General features: G+C 44.6%; 1 protein-coding gene across 4 annotated transcripts; it reads right to left on the reverse strand.

The window, feature by feature from the left end:
* Positions 1 to 114: 114 nt before the first annotated feature.
* MFSD10 (major facilitator superfamily domain containing 10) lies at positions 115 to 24,230 on the reverse strand. 4 transcript variants are annotated; one of them, XM_061467739.1, is made up of 13 exons: positions 24,123 to 24,230; positions 21,563 to 21,752; positions 20,181 to 20,277; positions 18,061 to 18,164; positions 16,930 to 17,088; positions 14,959 to 15,147; positions 8,905 to 9,013; positions 7,811 to 7,922; positions 6,379 to 6,487; positions 4,290 to 4,380; positions 2,485 to 2,532; positions 982 to 1,071; positions 115 to 443 (listed from the first exon to the last, which is right to left on the reverse strand). In XM_061467739.1, the coding sequence occupies exons 2-13, from the start codon at positions 21,731 to 21,733 to the stop codon at positions 337 to 339; spliced, it is 1,386 nt and encodes a 461-aa protein (XP_061323723.1). In that variant the 5' UTR covers positions 21,734 to 21,752; positions 24,123 to 24,230; the 3' UTR covers positions 115 to 336. The 4 variants fall into 4 exon arrangements, 3 of the variants coding, with proteins under 3 accessions (XP_061323723.1, XP_061323713.1, XP_061323703.1); XM_061467729.1 differs by lacking the exon at positions 24,123 to 24,230 and adding an exon at positions 23,773 to 24,114; XM_061467719.1 differs by lacking the exon at positions 24,123 to 24,230 and adding an exon at positions 23,430 to 23,704.
* Positions 24,231 to 25,050: the final 820 nt, after the last annotated feature.

Consider the following 25,050-nt stretch of genomic DNA (forward strand, 5'->3'; position numbering starts at 1 on the left):
CTGCAACTTCACCCATGCTTGGCAGAGTTGTGGTAGCAGGGGCCGTGCTGCTGCTGTGACAGCCCTGCTTGGCTGACAGGCTCAGTGCTTTACTCCACGGGTTTGGGAGTGGTTCTTCTATTTGTGAAACCAGCCAAGCTGGCTGGGAAGTCACGAGACACGGAGCTTGGCGGGGCTGTAGGAGACCTGAAGTCTGTTGTTGCTGTGAGTGGTTATGGAGTAGCCCCTTTCAGAAGATCAAAGTCCTCCTCTTCCTCTTTGAACAGCAGAGTTGGGTGCTGAGAGTCAGGTCGAGGAGCGGTCCTGGGAAGCCAGTGATAGTTCTGTGGTTCCTTCCTACTCCTCCTTCAGCGGCTCTTTTATAGAACCAAGTAAAGCAAAGGGCACGAGGAAGAAAGCACCACAGAGGCTGAAGCAAACCTCGGCCCCTGCCAGCCAGTAAACTGCAAAGGAAGCAGATTCACCTTGTTAGTCTCTGCACCTGTGTCAACTGGAGCTGCTGTTTTCCACAGCATGCTCTTGGGAGCAGCTTTGCTGTAAAGCCCAGTCAGGCTCTTCCTCTTGGAAAGCCATCCTGCACAGGCACTGTGGGGCAGTGGTTTGGTGAGCCAGAGCGAGCTGGATGCTTGGCACATGGATTCAGCCAGGAAACAGATTCTGGCTTTGCTCACTTAATGTTAGGTCCTAGTTCCAGCTTTGATGTGCTGCATGGCTGCTTCCTCTTACTCTGTCCCTGTAACAGCGTGAGGGGGCTGAACCCCCTCAGAGGGTACCAGTGCTCCTCAGGCACAGCCTCCTTTGCCCTCAGCCAGGGCCACAAGGCACAGTGTGTGCCCTGAGCACTGGAAACTCCTTAGTTCATAGGTTACAGATGGTTTAGCGCTGCTTCTGCAAAGACAACTTTATGGGGCTCCCCTTTCCCTTCCGACCCAGCACTGCTGGGTGTTTGCAGAGGGAGAAGGAGCAGGAGGCCACACTCACCAGTAGCTGACAGGATCGGTCCCAGGGCTCTGGCCAGGGCGCCCAGGCTCCGCAGGATCCCCATCACTCGCCCCTTCTGGCTGGCAGAGCCTGTACAAACAGAGAGGGGTTGGGGGGGGGGACAGGGGCACTGCTCTAGCTCTGGGAGCCTTATTCCCTTGGAGGTGTTTCCCACACAGGTCTCCCCCTCCTTTCATTCCACACTCATTGCCCAGTCTGCATTTACTCCCCCTCCACCAAGATAAACATGGCTGCTTCATGGAAAACCAGCAGAGCTTGTCAAGAGGGCTTGGTCAGGGACATGGAGTGCATTTTCCTCACCACACCCCCAAAAACCAACAGAAACAATCTTCACGTTGTACCAGGTTTGCTGAGGAGGCACAGGTGTGATGGATACACACAGAAGCATAGATGCAAGTCAAACTGGAGCAATGCACAAGTGACATCCATGGGCAAAGCCACCTCAGCAAGCACTGCAGTGCTGGCAACCAACTGATGCAGAGCTAAAGAAAGGATGGTGTCATCTGCAGACACCACCCGGCAAGAGCTGCTTTACCAGGTCATGTAGCAACCAGTGCTGCCAGCCCAGAACAACTCAGAAGGTTCCTGAGGTCTTCTTTAAGGAATTGGGAAGAAATGGTTTTCCTGCAGTCAGTGATGGCTGGTGTCTCTTTCAGAGAACCCAGGCCATTCCCTCTCTCAGTCCTGGCTGTGGCCTTTGCCCATGATACTGATTCCTTGCCTATGCTTCCTCATCTTTTTGCTCATAACCAGAAATAAGGTTGCTTCATGTTTCCCCATATCATTGGAACAAGCTGCATTATGCAGTACAACACACAGTGTGGTGCTGACAGCCACTGACCAGATGGCTGCTGTTCATCAGCTCTGAACCTGTCCACCACGGAGTGCTGCCAGCTGCAGAAACAGGTACAGGGCACTTCAGGCTTTCCTATGCTCCCCTGTGGGATGTTCCTGAGTTTCCCAGGGTCAGACTATCCTCCTCCTATCCCTGGCAGCCTCACTCAGCTCCCCATCCCTGAAGGATGCTCACAGAAGGGGTTGAAGGCTGTAGCACCTCCAGTGAGACAGGGCTCTGCCTCCCTTCAATATGGCCCAGTGCCATCAGAGGATGGCCGTGGTCATGGATCACTGCTGACGTGAAGCAGGGCAGAGCACAAGCTCTTCTCTAGACTTCAGCCTCACTCCTGCCAGGGTGGTTATCGCTTCAGGGTTACACACATACGATGTGGAACAGCAGCTCACTGTAACGCTCAGCGTTGCTGCTGTCCTTGTGAATGCATCTGGGTGGAAAGAGGCCCCTTACACAGCCCAAGCAGCAGCAGAGCCACTGCTCCAAGACTTGGATCTGAGGTGGACCTAAGCCATTGAGTATTCTTGTTGATGCATCACTGAACTTGAGGTCAGTTCTGTACCTCAGCCAAGCCTCCACAAAGGTCAGTGATGTGGCCAAGGGCTGCTGCTCAAAGCAGGAAAGACACTCACCGTAGCCCGACACCACTGCTGACAAACACGGGATAACAATGGCCGCAGCTGGAAAAATCCACAAAAGAGACAGTGAAGAGCAGAGCTCAGAACCAGCACATGTGACAAACACACAGCCCTAACTCGTTACTACTGCACAGAAACATGCTGAGCTCTGGGGCACTGCACCAACAATGGATCATCAGGTTTAATCCAGTTCAATAATGAAAACACCCTCAAAGCCAACCCGGACAGAGAGCCCGCAGCCATGCGTGCTCGGAGCAGATGGTTCAAATCAGTGCCTCTCACTCTGTGAGCCCACAGGAACAGGGTGGATAGGTCAGATCAGAGCACTGGTAGTTTTCCAAATCACAGTGGTCTTGTCAGGTGGAGCAGGGAAAGGGAACTGCTCCCATTTTAAGAGACAGTGAGGTGGCTGTTCACAGAATCACAGTTCCCAATGTGTGTGGCTTTACTGTGCTCATGGGTGGACGAAGATACATTCTGTCTTGGAAATGACAGCTGAGTCCAAGAAGAAGAGGTTACAGAATCTTTGGACACAAAAGCCAAGAGCTGTTCAGCAGTCACTGCCCTCTTACTGAAATAGGGGCCTTTTCTGCCAAGAAGGAAGTGCTCTAAGCATACAAAGCAAAAATCTTTCCTGGGAGGGAAGGACAATAGGAGAGCAGGAACCATGGACATGCTGCCTTAACTGCAAGCACCTTAACTTCTGGGGCAGAGCGAGGAAGAGAGGGGAAGAGGCTGCTCCAGAGGCACTTCTATCTGGCTTAACTGGGGAGGAGATGGGGTCTTCTGCCCAGGTACAGAGCCCAGGAAGATGAGGCACGTAACTTAGAAACACAACTGGACAAAATGAACACCTCTCATCCTCCTCACTGCTGGGCTTTCAACACCAAGGTAATTTGTAGATAAGATGTAGATTTTGAAACCTGCCAAACACACAACTGTCCCTAGATAAGCAAGCTGCTGACAAGATGCATTTCTGTGGTTTACAGTTTACTCTTAAATCAAGCTGTATCTTGCAAAAGAGAAGGCTTCTATTTTTGCAATTAGTCATATCTGAAACTTCTAGCCTATCTGAAAAGATTTCAGCTATTCCCAATGCTGCTATTATGTTACTATAACATTAGCAGCGCTGGGGATACCTGAAATCTCTTTTCTGACAGGCACTTCAGATGGGGAATCCAACTTTTACTTCCCTCAATAACAGCTGAGATACTGGCAGAATATTACTGATGTAAACACTTAAACACCTCTGAAAACACTCCCTGCGTATCAGAAACAAGGTGGAGTTTTGCTCCCCCCCCGAGCCAGCAGCTTGCAGTGCAGGGGAGGGGAGCAGTGCCACAGTGGTCAGGGCAGCGCTGATTCACCCTCACCCTCACTGACCTCCAGCTTCAGAGCACACAGGTCTCCTCAGGCTGTTGCCTATGGAATAACGCAGCCACCACAAACAAAAAGACATGCTGTCTCCCTTCTTTTCCTGAGCTGAGCTGTTCAGTGATTATTCTGCTTCTAGGTCTGATAAAAGAGGAAGACAACACCCTCAAGAGCTCTCCAGTGAGACAAGAGGACAACAGGAGCACTGGAGATGCGTCCAAGTATCACCATGGCAACTTCATGTGATACAAACAGCATCAGGAAAAAAAACCCAGACACAATTTCTCCCCTGTTTTATAAACAGAAACATCAACTTTCTGTCACTCCACATTTGAAATTAGAAATTCATCTTTTTTAATGGGGTGAATAAATAGGAGAAGAAAACTTATTTGTGCTTAGCTTTCAGTGTGTTTTGAATAGCTCACCACAAGAGTACAGCAGCAGTCCAGCACCCAGCATGGCCACATTTGCAGCCCATCCAATTAGCAGGAAAGCTGGAATCAGCAATATAATAGCCTGCAAAAAGGAATGAGTCACACAGTCACGTTTAAGCCCTGCTTGTTGAAGCCTAACTCTAGGGCTCCTGCCAGTTCTCTTCCGCTGATGGGACTACATTGAAGTTAGAAGGAGAAAGCCCTTTCTTCTCAAGTAGGCATTTCAAATTCACCTGGATGGCCACACAAGAGGGTAATTTACTGTGCTGTTGCCTGTCACTGTCCCATGCTTGCAGACCACACGTTGGAGTGAGGCCCCTGTACCACAGGCTGCAGTTATCTCACCACTGACTTCCCGCAGCTGAGGGGAAGATGATTTTTGCCCAGCTCCCTCTCTCATGGACAGAAATCCAGTTTTAACTCTTCAGTTCCTGAATCAGCACAAGCGATCAAAAGGCTTGTGTGCAACAGGAACACAGCTCCCAACAGGACCACAGCTCCTCTGCTTTTCCTCAGCAGAGCTGATTTTATCTTTAGCTTTCAGAGTCCATGCTGCTGCAGGAAGAAGAAAAACTGGGAGAAGGGAATGGCATCTGGAATTCAAACCCTGAAAGAAACATTCTTCATCTCCTCCAAGAGCCTGGACTTCAACTCCCCGGTGCTGTCTCCCTTACATACAGAGCTTCTGCAGCAAGTTAAGATCTGCTGCATGTTCACTCCCACCAAACGTCTCGAGCTGTGCTAAGGGAGGCCACATGTGATAGGAATTGCCAGAATAACTTCAGCAAAAGGGGAAACTCCCACAAAAACATGTGAGATCCACAGGAGGAGCACTTCAGGGTCAGCGAGTTCCTGCACAGTGCATATGGTGTTTGTAAGGAGCCATCAGCCAGGACCAACTAAACTGAGTATGTGGAGGTAACTACACTTCCCACTGCAGGCAAGGGGAAGATGTATAAAAATGAGTGGGGCAACCCACAGTTCGCATGAGCTGCAGTGCAGTGACAGGTTGGCAGAGCACAGAGAAGAAGCTGATGCAGGGGATGAAGCAGCACTAACAGAGCAGCAGGAGTTTTCACTCCCAGGGAAACACTTCCTATGTGACACAGTGAGTGCCGTGCCCACCACTTACATCTGCCAGAGAACAGGGTGGAGATGGTTTCACCAGCAGAAATAAGAAAGGCTGAGTCAATTCCCTGGAGTGCAGTGCAGTTTGGTGACCTGCTTCACCCTGCCGATGTTAAAATCACACTGCCCTCTAAATACTGTATAATAAATTGATGGGGGCTTTAACAGTTAAAGCAAACCTATTACCAAGCAGCCAAAAAAAGTTCAGAGACCTGCTTTGTTGAGTTCCCCGCACAAATGTAAATGACAAGACGTATCTACTTGTCCCACAGCTGTATAAGCTGCAGGAAACCGTTCTCTGTCATGCCAGTACAGCAGCAGCAGAATCTCTATGAAGAAAGAGGCAAGCAAGCCAAGGAAACACACACCTCTGTCAGTGAAACTCTGGTCTGAATGTTGGTATGTGCCACTGTAACACGCAATACTGATGATCACAAATTAAAGACTGGGGGAAGAACCTATTTCCCCCTGCCCACCAGTGAAACATACTCTAGGGAAAAAGCCTGTCAAGCACAGAGACAGCCAGACTGAAGATGTCCCTGAAAATAATTTGCCAGAAATAGAGTCAAGAGATCAGCTCTGAAGCAGCTTTAGTAGTTTCAATGTCTGCACTGCAAGAGAAATCACTGAAACAAAGCATCATCTTCACAGCAGTTTACCTGCACAGACAGACACTCTGTTCTCATTCCTTACCGCAATTACATATGAAGAACTCAAAGTTCCAATAGCACTGCAGCTGGTATGGTAAGAAAGGACTAATGTTCCAAAGCTTAGTTAAACTGAAGTGCCAAATAACCAGGGTCTTGAGAAGTCATTTAGCTGGATTAATGAGACAGAAGCTTCTTTTGATTTCACAGCTACAGGTACATCCTCCAACTACCCTTTAGACTGAAAAATTAACACATCAGATTTGTGGGGGGAAAGAAAAATGCACATTATTAGGTTTTGTTACCCTTTTTACAGCTCTGATTTCATTTCCTGGCTTGATTCGGCGAGCATAGCCTCCCTGGATCACAGCCATTGTTATTCCAATAAAGAAAAACATCTTGCCCTGCTGCATGCTAGAAGGGAGGCAAAAACACAGAGCATGGAGTCACGCACAGAGCATTCCACCCTGGGATTCACAGGTCCAGTGCAGACCCTTTCCTGAATGAGAGAAAATGCTTTTTGGTGCTTGCATGAGCAGTGCAAAGTTAATATGCTGACATTAGTTTCCATGGCAAGCAAACACCAAGAAGATAAACCTCTGAGGCCTTACATAGGGATGGGACAGCTGCTGGCAAATGCTGCAATCATCTCTAGACTGTTGTGATGCAGTTTAGTTGTTTCTAGGGTGGCCCACAAAGAGTCAGCACATTCATTACCCTGTGCCATGTGCCCAGGAGCTGTTTGCTTCCAGAGTGAAAGTGTTTCTCACACCCATCATCACCACTCATGCAGAGTTGGATCAAGGTCACCAAGGCACCATATGGGCACTGACATGGTGGTGATGATGTACTGCACCAGGAAGCTTGCTACATCATTCCTTCTACCCTTAAATATTTCTTCAGATTTCCCTTTCATCTCTCATCTACTAAACTCCCAAGTTCTCACCTCTGTAACAAGCTTGTTTTGTCTCACAGCCTGCACTGTTAGCATCAAGTTGTGTATCTCACTACATGGCTATCCTGACTGGACAGTGCAGAAGCTTAATACACTAGAAAACCTTTCCTTGACGTGCACACATTAGTTAAGCCACAAACTGTAATGAAAACCAGACAGGGAAAAATGAGACAAACCCCTGAGAATTACTCAAATGGAAGGATATACATAAGGAATCAAGCTGCAAGATCATGTTCCTGGCTGGAAATCTTCTGATGAGCTGGCAGGAAAAGTGTTTCAAGCTGAGCTGCTGTTGGTGGATTCTGTTCTCTTTCTTCTCTAGTGTTTGACTAAAGCAAACCAAACTCTATGATGTAATGACTGTGCACCGTACACAATGCACAACTCTGATGAGCAAATATAATCGCACAGCTATCCCTCCCCATCATTTGCCTTTTTTGAGCTTCAAGATTTGTCCCGATACTGAAGATCTCTTCTGAGCAAGAAAAGAACAGGTTTCATTATAATCAATGGAACTAACCCAGCTGTACCTATTTCAGAAGCTTCATGTATTGATTTTCTCTGGTCATTAGAAGTTGTAGGTTATTTCCTTTCATGGTAAACAGTTTGCCTGTATCTTCATAAATCCTTCCCACAAAGCCCAAGTATGACTGAAGCAGTTGTTGCTTTCTGAGTGTTTTTACTGACCTCAGAAAACCTTTCTTAAATACAACAGACCTTAAATCCAGATTTTGGAAACTATCCTAGACAGAACACACATTTATCTTCTAAGTGTGCTGTACCTGCTGAACTGGAATCTCTGGTGAGTGAGGAAACTCAGTGTGTACTCCAAGCCGGAAAACAGGAAAAGGTACAGGAAATACGCCAGGCCCAAGATTTTGAGATTCTGAAGATCTAAACAAAGAAACAAACAAGGAAGGGAAAAACACCAAGGGAAAAAATAAAGAGAGATAGAGAAACACAGTGATACTTTTTCAAGCACAGCTTGAGAATATAACAACAACAATAGAGCAACATTTATCAGCTGTACAGGGAAAAGTTCTCACCTCAGATGCTCATTTTAAATATCCAATACAAGACATACCCCAAAATGATTTCTGCTCATTACATCCCTTCTTCTGAGGGGAAAGAGACAAAACCACTAATCTCTCTCTGGTTCTCACTCACCCAACCCAGCCCCTCTGCCTCCCACTCCCACTGATACAGGGTATTTATTTGTTCATTATTTTAATCAATGCCTGTATTGCACCTAATACCTTGATGCTGCTGTCAGGATCATACTGGCTAAATCACAGTAGCCATTTTTCTAAGCTAGAAATGGGCTGTGCCAAATTACCTTCCTTATCTTCCTGCCAGTGCAGGGTTTAGCAGGTTTTCTCCAAAGTGGCAAATGTCACTCTATTCCTGATGCAGCAGCAAGGAGGAATGCTGGTGTACCTGGCAAACACTGATTTATTTTCTTTGGCTTACAAAATTTCATATAGAGAAATGGCCAGCTCAAATCCTACATCTCCAGGTCCTGATTTGAGAAATAAAACTCCAGCCTGAAGTTTCCTGGCTTGCAGCTTGAATAAACTCACATCTCCTTTACTCATGCCTTGATCTATCTTTTTAAATCACTTCACTTACTGCAGCCTACCCCATGCTGAAGAAAAAGCAAGTTAGAAATCTTCAAAACACTGATCTTCTTTTGGGAATAACATGACCAGTGTCCAAGGGAACTTGCAATTCCCTGTTCGTAAGTTAGGAAGGTGGGTTTTAAATGACTGAACAGAGTGCTGCTGCTGAAACGGTTTGAGTAAAGTTTTCACTTAGAAACCACTGCCACATACAAAAAGACATACAATAGAAACAGGCAAAGGCAGGTAACACTCACTCTCCTCTGAAGGGGATTCCTTTCCTCGGGTGACTGCAGAGAACCGAAATAAAGCCAAAGGACTGAGTAAGTCAACTGCTGCCTGAAATCCAGATGTCACAGAAGAGACCTGATTGGAGAAAGAAAGAGGTTTGTTTAAAAACCTGATGTAATAACTACTGCAAGGAACTGACAGTAACAGTTGAATGTGCTTCTACACCTACACAGATAATCTGAGATGAAACAAGGCAAATGGCATTGGGGTTTGATATAATAACAACCCAGACTTTCTGAACACAGGACTGGCTTGTGCACTGTAACTAGACAGTAGAAGACTGACAGCACCTTTCACTGAAGACACAAACCAGACTCTTCTCTGGGTTCTTAAAAAGCAGAAGCAGCTCATTCTCTACAGCACTGAAGGTGGCTTTTTTTGGTTCACCTACTGCCTCATCCCTCATGTCCAATGAGCATTTACTTGAAAACAGTGGCATATCTGCCTGCAAGCTCATGGGAAGCTGGGGATTTGCTTGTGTGATGCAAGTCTGAGAACAGTATGTGTAGCACATCAAACAACAATCTGTTTTGGTACTGGCTGTTCTTTTAGCCAGCCGGTGACACCTCCTGGGGAAGAAAAGGAAAATGTAATTTTTAAGGAAGAATCTTTTAAGGTATTTTAGAGAGATTTCTATAGGGATTCTACCCAGCTGCATTGTGTGGCTTTCTGAAGAGGAAAGTGTCTTTCGTAGCACTTCTGGTCCTTGCACTTCGTACATCTCAACCTCATTCTGCACCTAGTGGTACTCTTCACTGCTCCTTATCAACACATGCTCAGGAGATGCTTATTCTTTCATCTATAGAGAACTGAACTTTTATAGTTTTAATTCTAAGGTATAGAAAATTAAAGAATATGCTAAAGAAGAAATAATGCCTAAATTCTAAAGGAGGTAAATCCTTTTAAAGCAGGAGAATTCAGACTGCCACTTTACATGACAGCCACAGGAAGAGATAAGACAGACTCAAGAATACTGAATAATCACACTTTGTATTTCATAACTTCAAAGCACTGCACAGACTTTATCTGATGAGCTTCTTTCTCTTCCCACATAAGGAGGGAGTGAGCTACTACCCCTCTGTGGCAGAGATTAAAGGTCAAATTATCAGTGGGACTTAATCTCTGCGTGACCTGAGGACTCGTATGGACTGGATTTAATTAAGCCATAAACAAATGAACCTTCCATATAGTATTAACACGACTGCTGTCTTGTTTTGGTAGTCAGAGCCTCTGAGTGTCTGACAGCAAAACTCTGGAGCCTATTAGTCTCACAACAGCAACCAGTTCAATATACTAGACTGGTTTTGTATAAAGCCATAAAGCTGCTGATGTACATAGAAAAAACTGGAATATTTATTTCCCTTTCCACTGCATATACTGCAGAGTGTAAACAGACACTCCCAAGCAGAAGTTTCTTCAGGCTTTTAAAAGGTCTGTAAGAGGATTTCCTGAAGCTGGCTTGCAGCAATCCTCAGTTCCTGCATTTGTTGGCATGATGGTGTTTACACTACAGCACAGGGCATCTGGGAGCAAGCAACTCTCTTCAAGCATATTTGCCAGTAACAAAAAACCCTGCAGGTTGTACCTTGTTTAAATTATTACCCACGTCAGACAAAGTGCCAAGCTGCTTTGCACTACAAGGCTGATTTTAGTTCGGCCCAGAGGATATACATTGCATCACAGATAATGTATATGCTTAAAATATTGTTTTATAAAATATATAGCTATATACACATTTATTAGATTCTTTAATATATGTGTGTGCATATAAATCTTTTAATTTCTCCTCTATTTGCCCTAGAAACAGTGATCCACAAGTGCCTTCATGCACTGACTGATAATGAAAACATTGTCCTAAACCTGACAAAAGCATTTCACCACCCCCAAACAGCAAAGTATACACTGCAGTTTCAGTCCATGTCACCAGTTGCGCTGCATGGAGTTTAGATTCTTTTCAGGTTCAAAATCTGCAACATCTGATTTGTGTTTAATTTCTATGCTTCTGATTTATTACTCAGAAATTGCTCAGTTTTACCTCATGATCACTCCAAATGTCACCTTGAAAGCCAGACATTTCTCAGTGTCTGTTTACTCTGCCTTCTTCTAATGCAGAGAGATTAAGTAATATGCCTTGAAGGCACAGAGTCAGTCCAAATCAGGATGCAGCCTGCACTTTCCAAGCTGCAGCCTCACTCTTCAGACACTGTTTAGTATGCATAGAGCAAAAGCTTGTTTTTCCGTAAGTCTGCTAGTGATGCTCCACAGCCCTACACATAGTTCTTACATTATCAGTTGCAAGACCCTCCCTCCAGCTAGGCAGCCTTGCCCACGGCTAGTTTAGCTGAACATCAACTCTAAAGGTCTTAAAGGGGACAGAATCTATTAGACACCTTTCTAGGCCTCCCTTCTCCCAAGCAGGAGCTGTTTTAGCCACCTCACATAGGACCAGTGGTTTTGACAGGTGAAACATATTCACTGGTTACTCTTGACCTGACAAACGTGTGGATCAGTTCTAAACCCAAGGGGGAGAAGGATAATGAAAACTCTTCATATGAAAACTCATCCTTTTTCCCCTTGTCCCCCTTTCACCTTCCCCTTTCTACAAGTTCACTCCAATATGAATGAATGTGAAATATTTCTTCTCTCCTGTGAAAAGGGGACTGATGATAGAGAAAAAAAGAGTGTCATGAGAACACAGCATATTTCAAGGAAACAGATGTCTGATCCCACTGGCACATCCTCCTACCAGTTATCATTACAATTTCCCCTCGTTTTACAGCTCTGTCCTTCCAACACATCCACTCGTACACCTCCTCCAATTCAGCCACACCAAGTTCCAGAAAGGCAGCCAACATACCTGCCTTTCCTCTGTCATACACAGGCCAAGAAAACCGCTCCCCTCCCACTCAAGAGTGGGAGAAATTCCCCAACAAAAGAGCAAAGTAGCCTAACAAGTGAAACGACAAATTAAATGACAAATGCCCTACAGCACATAAATCACATGGGGCCACTGCCCAGATGCAGGCTGAAAGGGGACGCACAAAAGCACTAACACCAATAGCAATTACAAGAAGCTCCAGTGCCAGAAAACCCATTGTCTCATCAGCAATCAAACACCCTATGTGTATTTTGCATAACTGAGACCTGACTCTGAGAGGCACCTATATGCACGGTGAGAATGAAAACCTTAGGCCCACTGTAGGAGAGGATCTGGTAGGATCTGTAGGAGAGAATCTGGTTTGAGACCATCTTAAGAACCTGAACATGCACAAGTCCATGGGACCTGATGAGATCCATCCGTGGGTCCTGAAGCAGCTGGCAAATGAAGTTGCGAAGCCGCTGGCCATCATATTTGAGAAATCATGGCAGTCAGGTGAAGTTCCCGACGACTGGAAAAAGGGAAATATAACCCCCATTTTCAAGAAGGGGAAAATGGATGACCCGGGGAATTACAGAGCAGTCAGTCTCACCTCTGTGCCTGGCAAAATCTTGGAGCAGATTCTCCTGGAAGGCATGCTAAGGCACATGAAAATCAACAAGGTGCTTGGTGACAGCCAGCATGGCTTCACTAAGGGGAAATCCTGCCTGACCGATTTGGTGGCCTTCTATGATGGGGCTATGGAACTGATGGACAGGGGTAGAGCAGTTGATGTCATCTACCTGGACTTGTGCAAAGCGTTTGACACTGTCCCACACGACATCCTTGTCTCTAAATTGGAGAGACATCAATTTGATGGATGGACCACTCGGTGGATAAAGAACTGGCTGGATGGCCGCGCACAAAGAGTTGTGGTCAATGGCTCAGTGTCCAGCTGGAGACCAGTAACGAGTGGTGTCCCTCAGGGATCGGTGTTGGGACCGGTCTTGTTCAACATCTTTGTCGCTGACATGGACAGTGGGATTGAGTGCGCCCTCAGCAAGTTTGCCGATGACACCAAGCTGTGTGGTTTGGTTGATACCCTGGAGGGAAGGAATGCCATCCAGAGGGACCTTGACACGCTTGTGAGGTGGGCTGATGCCAGCCTCATGAGGTTTAACCATGCCAAGTGCAAGGTCCTACAGCTGGGTCTGAACAATCCCAGGCACAGCGACAGGTTGGGCAGAGAAGAGATTCAGAGCAGCCCTGCGGAGAAGGAATTGGGGGTGTTGGTTGATGAAAAAATGAACATGAGCCAGCTTCAGTGTGTGCTTGCAGCCCAGAAAGCCAAGCTTATCCTGGGCTGCATCAAAAGGAGCATGACCAGCAGGTCGAAGGAGGTGATCCTGCCCCTCTACTCTGCTCTTGTGAGACCTCACCTGGAGTATTGTGTGCAGTTCTGGTGTCCTCAACATAAAAAGGACATGGAACTGCTGGAACAAGTCCAGAGAAGGGCCACAAGGATGATCAGGGGACTGGAGCACCTTCCGTATGAAGAGAGGCTGAGGAAGTTGGGGCTGTTCAGCCTGGAGAAGAGAAGGCTGCGTGGAGACCTCATAGCAGCTTCCCAGTATCTGAAGGGGGCTTATAAGGGTGCTGGGGAGGGACTCTTCATTAGGGACTGTAGTGACAGGATAAGGGGTAATGGGTTTAAACTTACACAGGGGAAGTTTAGATTGGATATAAGGAAGAAAATCTTTCCTGTTAGGGTGGTGAAGCACTGGAATGGGTTGCCCAAGGAAGTTGTGAATGCTCCATCCCTCGCGGTGTTCAAGGAGAGAGCCTTGGGTGACATGGTTTAGTGGGAGTTGTCCCTGCCCAGGGCAGGGGGGTTGGAACTAGATGATCTTGAGGTCCTTTCCAACACTAACTATTCTATGATTCTATGCAATACCCACTGCTGCACAGAGACAGGGCCCAAAAAGCAGGGACAGAGCACTCATTTTCTTATCAAAACTCAGTCCTGTTGGCTAACACAGACTAGCTTAGCATACTCTCAAGAAGATTGTAAAAAGGGAAGGCAGTCATCATACAGTCCTAAAAGGCTTTATCCTTCTACAAGTGGAACTGTTTATAGAATACAGATTAGCTCTACAGCACTTCCTTACATCAACATGTTGCCACCACCCCAGTGTGCAGCTCTAGCTAAGAACAGGATTTGATCTCGAATGTTTAGAAACAGCCAAATAGGAAAAGGGAACAGATGACGCATGGAAGAGCTGCTAAAGGAAAAAGAATAAAAGAGCTGTAGTGCTTGGTAGCATAATATGAGCAACTGATTTCATGGGACACAACCTGCCGGGAAATGATCAGGGAAGGTCTAATGTTTTGCCCTGGTAGAAGCATTGCAAACAGAAGTTTCCAGAACAAATTGCTGCTTAGAAATGAGGGATGACAGGAAAGCCACAATCCAGCTGAGAACCTTAAATCAAGTGTTTCACCCAGATACTGAGGGCTGAATTCAGCCTCTCCCACACTACAAAGGAACTGTTCCAAGCAGCTTTCAATCAGGTATCTTGGACAGTGTCTGATCACATAGTATTAAATTATAAGTTAATGTTTGGCCCCACAAATGCAAACTCACTGCAATTTAGCATGTGTAGGTATTTTGTATCTGCAGAAGGCAGCACAGCTCAGAGCTCAGTCATTTGCTACTTCAGTGTTCAAGATACTCAAGCAAAGACAGGAAAATGGTTAAGAGAATTTCTTCTACATAACCAGCTAAATGAAAGCAAACCCAGTCTCTGATGCATTCACTCTTATGATACGCAGAAATTCCTCCCCAGAGAGTCACTGTGATCATAGTTTAAAATTCCCCTCTCCCTTTGATGTTCCCATTAGGTTTTGATAAATTTAAACACACCAAAACTAGCAACTACGCAGTCACATTAGCTCTAAAGAATTTCTCATGTATTACTAGGAGCTAGGAGATTGGGACCATCATGCAGCAACTGTGACGCCATCCAGTATTTAATCCTGCTCCTGGGAATAAGCTAAATTCCTGAGTCACTGGCTAAGTCTCTTCATTGTTTCCAGTATTACAACAGTTCTCAAACACTGTATTTGCCAGAAACACACATCTCCACATTGACAGTCCATTTACCCGGTTTTCTTTGGGAAGTGTCTCCGGAAGTAGGAAGAAGATGAAAATTAAATCAGCCACAGCAAACATGAGTGCTACCAATGCTGAACGGAGATAGAATACTTCTCCTTTCTCTGTCTCCATCACCAGGTAAGCTCCGATCATGGGACCCAGGGTAAAACCAAGGGAGAAAGCAACACCAATCATTGCCTGCAGTGACACAATGAACACAGACATGTAAGCTTTAGGCACCAGTTTGTTCAGGTAGCTCAGTCCTAAAATGGTTTGGATTTCCTGGCATTTGCCTTAAAGAAATGCAACCAGATACAAAATCTCCCTGAGGATGTAGAGAGTGCACAGCAAAGGGCATTAAGTGTGAAAACCTGTTATTTCCAAAAAAAACAATTCTCTTTTCTGTCCAGTTGGGAAAGTGACAGGAACAAATGCCAAACTGAAAGGAAGTTGGGAAGGGAGATAATGATTCTCACCTAAGGAACTGCTCAGCCATAGGATAAACTTTTGTAGTGTAAAACTGGAGGAGGGAAGACAGTGCCATGGCTGGAAACCATAATGATGTCTATAGTTCCTAAACTGCTTCAGCAATTTCTGTATTTAAGAATTTATGTTTCATAGAGCACACAGGCTGAGAGGCTTCCCAGAACAACCTGAGTTTAGTGAAGGTACTAAGGAGGATTTAACTCACTACAAAACCAGCACATAGGTGAAGAGGTAGAATCTGTACACAGTGGATGGGAGCTTGAAAGAGCACTGATTTGAGCCAGCAGGTCAGTGAAATTGCTTAAAACAGTGCAGGATCTGGCTCATTGACTCATTGTCTTTTAGGAGACAATCAAAGAGGTATACTTGCATACACAGGACTCAAACATGTGCTATCCCAGGACATAATCCTCTGGCTTTCCTGAGCCTATTTAACTATATCTGTAGTACTAAACTAAACAAGGCCAGGGCATGCTCCTGTGTCACCTTAGTCTGCAGTGTTGCTCTAGCCTACCCAGATAGCACTCTCTCAGGCAACCGTCCATAACAGTTTGGGAATAGCATCAATCAGATGCTAGTCTCTTCCCAGAAAGCAGAATGAACATGCCTACTCTGCTTTGGAAAATAAGAGAGTATAAACCATGGATGTGAGCCATGCTGCAGTGATTTGCTCTCAGGCCCTAAAATTAGGCTCTGACCCATTTTATTTACTAATGCTCTTTGGCTAACCCTCTACACAAATAAAAGTGTATTTTGGCTCACCAGGACCATAATAAATTGTTTGGAAAATTCATTAGTTATCACTGTGAAACCTAAAGCTTTCCCCTCCTAAGAAGCAGCTATCCCACACTGTTGCTTATAACAAGCTGCTAAGAGAAGTTTGGGCCCCCAAAGTTTTTGTAAGACAAAAGATCTAACTGGTAATTCACAGACTAAGTGCAGCCTGCAGGGTGTTTCCAGCTGGGCAACTGTCTTCTGGAAGAGGCCAAGGGAGCAGTTCATACTGCTTGCTGCTCTGTCAGCCAAATGCCACAGCCTTTACCTGCTGAGCTCAGACCCTGGAGCCAGTGCAGCATCTGGGGAAGTCAGAGGCATGCTGTGCAGTGCAGCACTGCTGCACTTTCACAGTTTGGGAAGGTGAGAAAAATGGGTTGTCCTGTAACTGAGTTGCAGCTACCAAAACTGGGCCATAAGATCTTTTAATTTCTAAGTTTTTATAATCAGGATTAAAGTTATCAGCAGGAGTACAGTTATAATAGACAGATAATTTCTCCACCTCTAGGGCATCTGTGCTTCACTAGTAGGTGAAAGTTACTGACAGGTCAAGTCTGAGAGCTCACCAGCAGAACATGGCATCTTTTCAGAAGCAAGGTAGCATCTGAAGTCATGTTTTCACTTGATCAGTGCATTCATATCTGAGGAAGACATTCTGAGCACATGAATCAATTAAAAGTGTCCTAGTAAACCCAAACATGTACTTCACATGTAACTCACCATGCCCTTGCTCCGTGCTTTTGGAGAGTGCAAGTCAGCAACTATAGCTGTGGAGAGGCTTACATTCCCTTTGCTTATTCCACCTATGATCCTGGAGAGAAGAAAAACGCCAAAAGTCCTAGAGGCAGCCCATAGTGAGTATGATGTTATCAAACCTATCTGCAGAAGCAAGAAAAGGTTCTTTATAAAGCAGAGCAAAGTTGTATCATTTCTGCACATTTCCCAAACATTTTGTTTGTTTTTAACAAGTGTTCCAAAACCCACATAACAGAAATGTCTGAATATACTGATAACTGCACTACATCCTAGACAGTGATACACAAGAAGTAGAAACAAATTTTATATAGATGTTTGATTACTGACAAAATTAGAAGAGTTCAGAGAGAGCTAAATAAGTCCCAGGCACAAAACCACTTTTGTACATCCCACTCCATTTGTTTCCAACATCAAGAGAATTCTGAGTTCAAAGTAAGAAGAATTCACAGTTCTAGCCCTTAAATTTCATAATCAATCATACACACACATGCTTATTGAATTCACTCTCCAGGATACACAATAAGGGGAATTGTGTATAATTCACTGCCGAATTCCACCACGTATGTATGCACTTGCTCTGCAGTGCTTCTGTAATTAGAAATCCATACTCTGACCAGTAACAGAGAAAACATTTTGAAGAATGTTCCTAAGAAATAAATCTTACACTGCTATATAGCACTCCCTAACCAATAATCCCCAGGCTCTGTGAAACAAACAGGTCATCAAGTGATCAACCCTCATTACTCACTCAGGGAACTAAAATTTACAGGGATTAAGTCTAATATTAATATCTATTAATACCTATTGTATCTATAGTAGTATCTATTGTATCTGCTGTACACAAGCGAAAGGGATTTTGGAAAAATCCCAGAAATAGACAGGTATTTTGGTGCCCTCTATGTACAATTCTGGTTCTGGGAAACTCAGCTTAAGCACTTGGATCTGTAAATGTGGCCAAGTGACTTGGCAAAAAGCAGTCAACAACCAAGAGATCTGGAACATTCAGTTTCCCAGTCCTTTGTGCTAACCCCAAGATCCTAGTGCCTTCAATTGTGTATTGAGACAGCATGACTAAAATCAGCAAGTGACACATACCATTGTCATCAAGATGACAGGTCTCCTCCCCAAGCAGTCCGACATAGCACCAGTGAGGGGAGAGGAGAAAAACTGTAGGATGGAAAAGATTGAGCCGATCAGACCTAAATCAAACAGAAATACATACAACATTAGATTTGCTGCCTTCATCTTGAATACAAACACAGGCAACCTGTTCTAGATCTATCGCACCACTTTAACATCATGCTCTTAAATGTAAAACAATAGCTACAAAGAAGCTTTGTCTCTGAAACTGAGCTACCTTTAAAACACAGATCTGGTATTGTTATTAACTGAGGCGGCACACACAGACAGAGCAGATACACAGTCAGAACAGAGAAACAGGTATGAACTGGATGATCCACTGGTTACTTCATTGGTGAGAAGAGGTTTGAAACTCACTGGTTATAATGGAATGCTGATTCTCCAATGCATTCCTGGCTGACTATGTACATTTTCTATTCTTAGAGCAGAAATAACACAGTTTTTAATAGTCACAGTGCTTTTAGATTTTCTTTTTTTTTATTGTTTAAACCTGATTCTGTCACATTTATTTAGTTTTTCTTTCCTTCTTATCATGAAAAGGGCATAAGCACTGCTCTTAGTGAGGCACCCTAAGAAGTAGGACTGATTCCAGACTCCCAAGAGTCTTTTGAAATCTGCCTCCAGCTTCTGTGATCTTTATTTCCTCTTTTCTCTTGCCATTTCTAGCTTCATACACTTATTAATCTGCACTACACTCTCAACAAGCAGGCATAATAAAAAGCCTTGCTGTCACTGTCTAAAGGAAAAACTGGGTTATCTGTCTCAGCTCATTCAGCTATCAAAGCTTTAAAAGGCAGAGGAGAGAGAGACCAGAAGTTCTGCTCACATCAGTTTTGAGGGAGGCAGAATATTGATACTGAACACCTTGTGGAAAACAGCCTATGATAGCTCAAAAAGCTATAGAAAAAAGTCTTACAGACTGGTACCCTGGCAGTTTATTTTAATGAGACAAGTTTTGTTCTTTGTATTTCTGGCACTGTAAAAACACCCAGATGTGCCCCTCCTTTTAGTGAGCTGAGGCCTCCCTCAGATAAGAAAAAGGCTTTTAAACTAAAAAATAAAACCCAACCAAAAAGCTTTATTAGAATATAAATTTGAATGCATTGTTACTGCTCAGTAGTCTATTTGGGTATAACAGAAAATTTATAAAAAACTAAAATTAACCCAGACATACTCTGAAATCCTAGTTTCCTCACAACTGTCTACATAGCAAGGAGCCAAAGAGCCTCTGATGTGTAACACAAATGTACATGCTGCTGGATTTCCTGCACTACTCACGCTAGAGCTCACTCACACCAGCGTCCTAGTGACTTCAAATGCATCTGGACCCTGCAAGTCAGCAGCTCTGCTGCTTTTAATAGGACTAATGAGATTTAGAAGCAGTGCTGCACTACAGCTGCCCAAGGGGAAGGTGAGACTTGAACTCACAAGCTTCTATTTCCACTGTTTCCCACTGACTGAACTCCAATCATGTGTAGATCAATTCTGAAGAGAGTAATTTCTGTGCCTAGCACAGCAGGCTCCTGACCCTCAGCTGCAGGCCTGTATTCTGTAGCAGCTGTAGAACAAATTGGCAAGATCATAGGATAATTCAGATTAAAAGGGACTTGTGGAGGTCACTTATTCCAACTGCCTGCTTGTAGGGTCAGCTGTGAGATCAGACCAGATTATTCAGGGTTTCATCCAGTCAGAGTTTAACAACTTCTGAGGATGGAGACTTCAAAACCTTTCCGCCCAGTCTGCATCATTTCAAGGGACTACTCTTTCCCACAGGCAGGACTTCACATGTGTCCTCACCGAATTTCATAACATTCCTGTTGTCCCATTCCTCCTGCCTTTAAGTGTCTCCAAATGACAGAGATGGGGCTGTCCACCTCTTTGTTGCTATCAGTGCGATGAAAACAAAAACCATTTATAGCCTACTGTAAGAGACATTTTCTGTGTTATTTAAATCTAAATATAATAACAGGCAAGTATGTTTTTTGTATTTCTTGGCATTTTCCTCATTCCTCATAACACTTTATTTTTCCCTTTGTTTTTTAGTTTTGGTCTGTTAGCTTGTTTAATCTCCATACCTCCAAATAAGACACTGTTGTATTTACGCTCTGGAGGTATCCCAGCCATCACTGCAAACCAGTCCACACCACGTTGCAATGACAAGTAGAATCCATCCTGCAAAACAGATAACTGGGGAATAGAAGCAAGAAGACAGCTTCTGTGTTTTATTTTCAAAGAAAGCATCAGAGCTTAGTGAACTAAAGGCAGTGTCAGATGATTCCTTCCCTCTTCCTCCTCCCAGGGAAGATTTCCTCACTGATCAGTTGTCATACACTAAAAATAGCTGAAATTGTGAATGCTAAAAGGCAGCAGTTAATCTGGGTGGGGGAATATCTGAATTTGAACTTTTTTAAAGCATACTTGCTAAATCCTGAACTAAACGAAGTGGCACGGCCTGAATCTTTCAATCAAAAAGGCAACATGAGACATACTGTATCTCTCTGTACATAAGACTGTTTAGCCTGGAAGAAGCAGGGGCATGTAGGTCCAGAAAGGTGTGAAAAAGAATGGTTCCTGAAAAGAGGAGGAAGACTTGAAAAGAAGGGGACCCTGAGAAGGTCTTTGCTATAGGAAATACACTGGAAGTGGAAGAAAATCCTGAAGATCAGAGCCCATGGTTAGGATTAGAGACAGGGTTGTAAGAAACACAAAGCCTACAGCTGCATTTGGAGTGGGGTTTTTCTAACTACAGGATGGAGGTGTGGGCTAGAAAAATAATTCTTCCATGACAGGATTTTGTCCAATAACACCTGAGAATGGTAACTGAAAGCATCTGCACAGCCAGTAACCAACACTACTTTCTTCCCTGTGTTCCCAAAGCAGCAGCCAGCTCCCTGCTAAGAATGGAAGTTGAGACATAGTGAACATGGTGCTGAGGTGGAAGCAAGTGAGTATGTGAAATACTCAAGTAGGGTTAAAGCTCTCATCTCTTTGGTTCTTAGATAAACCCTGGTATGAATCATAGAATCATAAAATAGTTAGGGTTGAAAAGGACCTTAAGATCATCTAGTTCCAACCCCTCTGCCACAGGCAGGGACACCTCAAACTAAACCGTCCTTTACAGATTATCATTTACTCTGTTTCAGCAGTAACATTAGTGCAAGTCACAAATGCACCAGTAATTACAAGGACTAGCTCCTAAGAAGTACCTGAATATTCTCCCAAACAGCTCCCTCATTTTAATGAAAGAGAAAGAGAGAAGAGTCTCATTCAGGGTCACAAATGCAGTCCATGAAACCATTTAAAAGTACTGGATATTATTCTGCCTACAGCTAATGATGAAAGCTAATGCCTAAAGCTAATCACTTTGCTCCAAGGCAAGTGATTTTTCTCCCATCCTTCCCTAAATATCTCACAGCTAACATTTTCAGCAGGCTGACTTTCTTTCTCTGTTGCTTACCTCAGTCTGGCTGTAATAATCAAGGATGGAAGGAAACAGTGGCAAGATGAGAGCAAATCCCAACAAGTCAATGAAGAGTGCCAGGAAAACAATTGCAATAACACGACTAGAGTTACGTTCTTGCTTGTCACTGATGGAGCTGTTGCTGGTTCCTCTCTCTTGTGGGGCCATGTTCCCAGGTGCTCTGCTTCTAAAAAATTCCATTTACAACCAGTCAGTAGGAAGCTTTTTGCAGCCCTTTCTTAAGAGTATCTTGCTAATTCATTCTCACTTGCTACAGACTTCACAAAAATAAATATAAGCTATGGCTATATTAAGCTACCTGCTTTTCAAGGGAACAGGAACCTCCTCTCTCTAGCCTTGGTTATTAGCTCAGCACCAAATTTGCTCACCTCAAGAACAGACTATGAGGGCAATAAGATAAACTCTATTATAGGTGCATCCCAAGTAAAACACAGAATTAAGGAGCATTTAGAGGTGGTTAACACATGAGCAATGCTAGTACAACTTTCCTAAATGCTTTCAACTCAGCATTACACTAAAATAAGAAGGGGCACTCTTGTTTTTGGTAGCTGCATTCAAGTAACTAATAGGGTTTTTTTATGTCTTCAGTGTATACTAGAAATGACTAAAGCAATAACAATTAAAAAAATTGGGGCATCAAATGATTAAGGCAGCATTTTTAATTAGTCAGAAATATCAGAACCCCCAGCTTTTTTTTGATAATACTCCAAAACTGCCTTAAAAGTCTTAAACAAGGATTTAGGCCATATCACATTCACTATTTATCAAAGAAACCAGCCCATATACAGAAAAAAAAAATCTCAGTTTCAACAAGTATCAAAATCAAGGAGTAATACACAAACTATGAAACTACAAAGCTCAGAACTGTAAAACATTACAGAGTCTCAGTCATAAAGCAATCAAATTTGCAGTCCTTTTTATTGCAAAAAAAAACAAACCCTGAACATCAGATACACTACAGGGGTAAAAAATGAGACAGAATTTCCTCTAACAAAGTCAACCAATGACAAAATATCCATTGACTTTGATGACTCGGGATTGAAACCACTGAGCAATTCTTGATATAAATTATTACCTACACAGGTAATTGTGTATTTAACATCGTATTACACTAATTGAAGATCACAATACTTTGTTATGCTCAGGAATAAATATTATTGTGATATTTCTTTACTGTCAATTCTGTTTACTAGCACTGAAGCCTTATTAAAGTTCAACATCATGAGGTAAACATGGAAGGGGACACACCTGCAATCCATTTATTAAACTCCTGCCATAATGCTCTTAAATCTGCTAGTGAACAGCGCAGCTTGGTTACGTGCAGGATTCTTTTATATGAAATGGCAAGTCATCACCGCTATAAATATTTAGCATTATTTGTTTACTCAAGTGATATAAGAGCATCTGGAGCCAAACCCAACCATTCTTTTCATCAAATTCTCCTTAGGTCTAAGCGTTGAGGGATGGGTTCATCGTTGCAGACTGAAACTCACTTTTCCTCACAATTTGTTTATTCATCCACTGAATTATAGGACCAAGCTGAACTTTATTACAGGGCTATTTATGCAGGGTAACATCCTTTACACCTTACCCTCATGGCCATTTCAGCTAGCGTGCAGCTTGAACCTACTGATGCTAGCACTGACCTTTCATTTAGCTCCACTTTTGGCTATGTGGTTGCAATTTCCCTTACGCAATATCCCAAGGTACTACATGTTTCTGCCTTTGTGCTCCATCAGTTCTGTTGTTCAAACCTCTCCATATTTTATGCTAGGCAGGAAACCACCAAACATTTTATAGGCCCTGGCACCCTGTCAGCAAAAACAAAACACTTCAGCTCTACCGTGACATTTGATTTCTATGAGGCATGTTTGAAGAGGGGGGAGGATTTTCAGTTTAAGGAAGTCGTTTGTATGGACACTTGTGTCCCTGATTCTCACTTGGCTCTACCCTGGTTCTTCCCAGCCATCCCCTTCAGGATGTGTCTCATCACTTCTGCCTTTGACCAGCTGGGTTTGATGCTGGGTTTTGATGCTGTATCGCTCGGGAAGGGCTCAGCAACAAAGCTGGCCCTGCCCTAGTGCACAGACACAGATTTGTCATCTCCCAGCAAGAAGAGTTCCATTCTTCTGATGCTTTCCTACCACCCTGTCCCGCACTCTGGAATTTCCTAGGCCTGGCTTTACTTGCTAAACCTTGAGAAGGCTCCACCGGCTCCTTACCAAAGTCCTGATTCGGGTCAAGAGCACGAGTTTCAATTGGGAAGAAAAAAAGCATAAAAGAAAGACGATAAAATAAAAGGCAATTTCCCAGAGCAGCCAAAGCCCGAGGGCAGAGGGGCCGTCGAGAGGGAAAGAGTCGGCCCTGGAGAGCAGCGGAGTCCGCGACGAGGACCCGCCGTGACCCACACAAGGCACCCTCCGCCGCCGCCCGGCAGAGCCCCGGGGTCCCCGTAGCCCTGCCGAGGAGAGCGGTGCCCAGCCCAGCCCCGGGTCCCGGCCCGCTCGCTCCCCTCTCTCCGCCGCAGGCCACCTACCGCTCCTCCGGGGGCCGGGCCCGCAACAGTGAGCGGACGGGTCCCTGCCGCCTGCCAAGAAGCTGTCCCTGGGGATGCTGCGGGCGGGCGGTGGCGGCTCCTCCCCAGCGCACCGGGGGCCTTCCTCTTCCGGCCGGGATGGTGCCGCTCCCCCTGGCCAGCGCCGCACCGCCGAGGAGGGAGCCCCTGGGCCCGCTGCCGTCCCCTCGTAGGGCGGACTCCCCTCAGCAAGGCGGGAAGCCGCCGCTGCTCGGGGCTGAGGGGACATAAAACCCAGGCTGAGAGACGCGCCTTGTCACCAGGGCCCCGCTCCTCATACATCAGTACTTTAACTGGGTATATTCTACCTCAGACCAGCGCTCCTTCTAGCGCTAAAGACTATTTTAGTGAAAAATCTGGTTTAGTGAAAAATCCGTTCTCAGAAGAGAGGTCTCTTATTTTGTTAGCTGCTACATAGCTACGTTCCGGTGTAGGCTTGATAAATTGGTATTTCCTGGAATCTGACAGAGAAAGGTACTTGCAAAAGATGCAATAAAACTGCTCCCTTAAAACAGTAATTATTTTAGCATAGAGAACATGGAAAGACTTGATATTGAGAGCACTGTCCAGCGTGGTTCATTTGTCTGGCCATGTCGTATCCAAGCTGCCTCATTAAAACATGGTATACGGTTACAAGTGGGCTAAGCACATGTATCTTCGTAGTCTTAAATGCACAAGGATCTGCCAGCTCTCACACGAGGACCTGTCACTCCCCAGTGACATCTGTGTCAGGCATTCCGAAGGAGCTTATCTAATGTAACATCAGGATTAACGTGCCAGTTAGATCAAATAGTGAGCTGCTACTCTTACATTACCTGAGCATTTTATGTCCTTAGTTTGGTCTGAGAAAAGGAACTTGGTAGGTATGGCACATACTCTGAAAACCAAA

Source organism: Pezoporus flaviventris, unplaced genomic scaffold (assembly GCF_033815535.1).
Source record: "Pezoporus flaviventris isolate CSIRO_AGI_PZ_B2104156 unplaced genomic scaffold, CSIRO_AGI_Pfla_v1 ptg000002l, whole genome shotgun sequence".
Taxonomy (NCBI): Eukaryota; Metazoa; Chordata; class Aves; order Psittaciformes; family Psittacidae; genus Pezoporus; species Pezoporus flaviventris.

Excerpts from the sequence above, each read along its gene's own strand:
- MFSD10 (XM_061467719.1), bottom strand. The coding sequence starts at position 23,455 with ATGCCTCATAGAAATCAAATGTCACG. Across the intron at positions 20,278-21,562 it reads ATTATTACAGCCAGACTGAG|GATGGATTCTACTTGTCATT; the intron begins GTAAGCAACAGA and ends TCTGTTTTGCAG. Across the intron at positions 9,014-14,958 it reads CACTTCCCAAAGAAAACCGG|GTCTCTTCTGTGACATCTGG; the intron begins GTAAATGGACTG and ends TTCTCCAATCAG.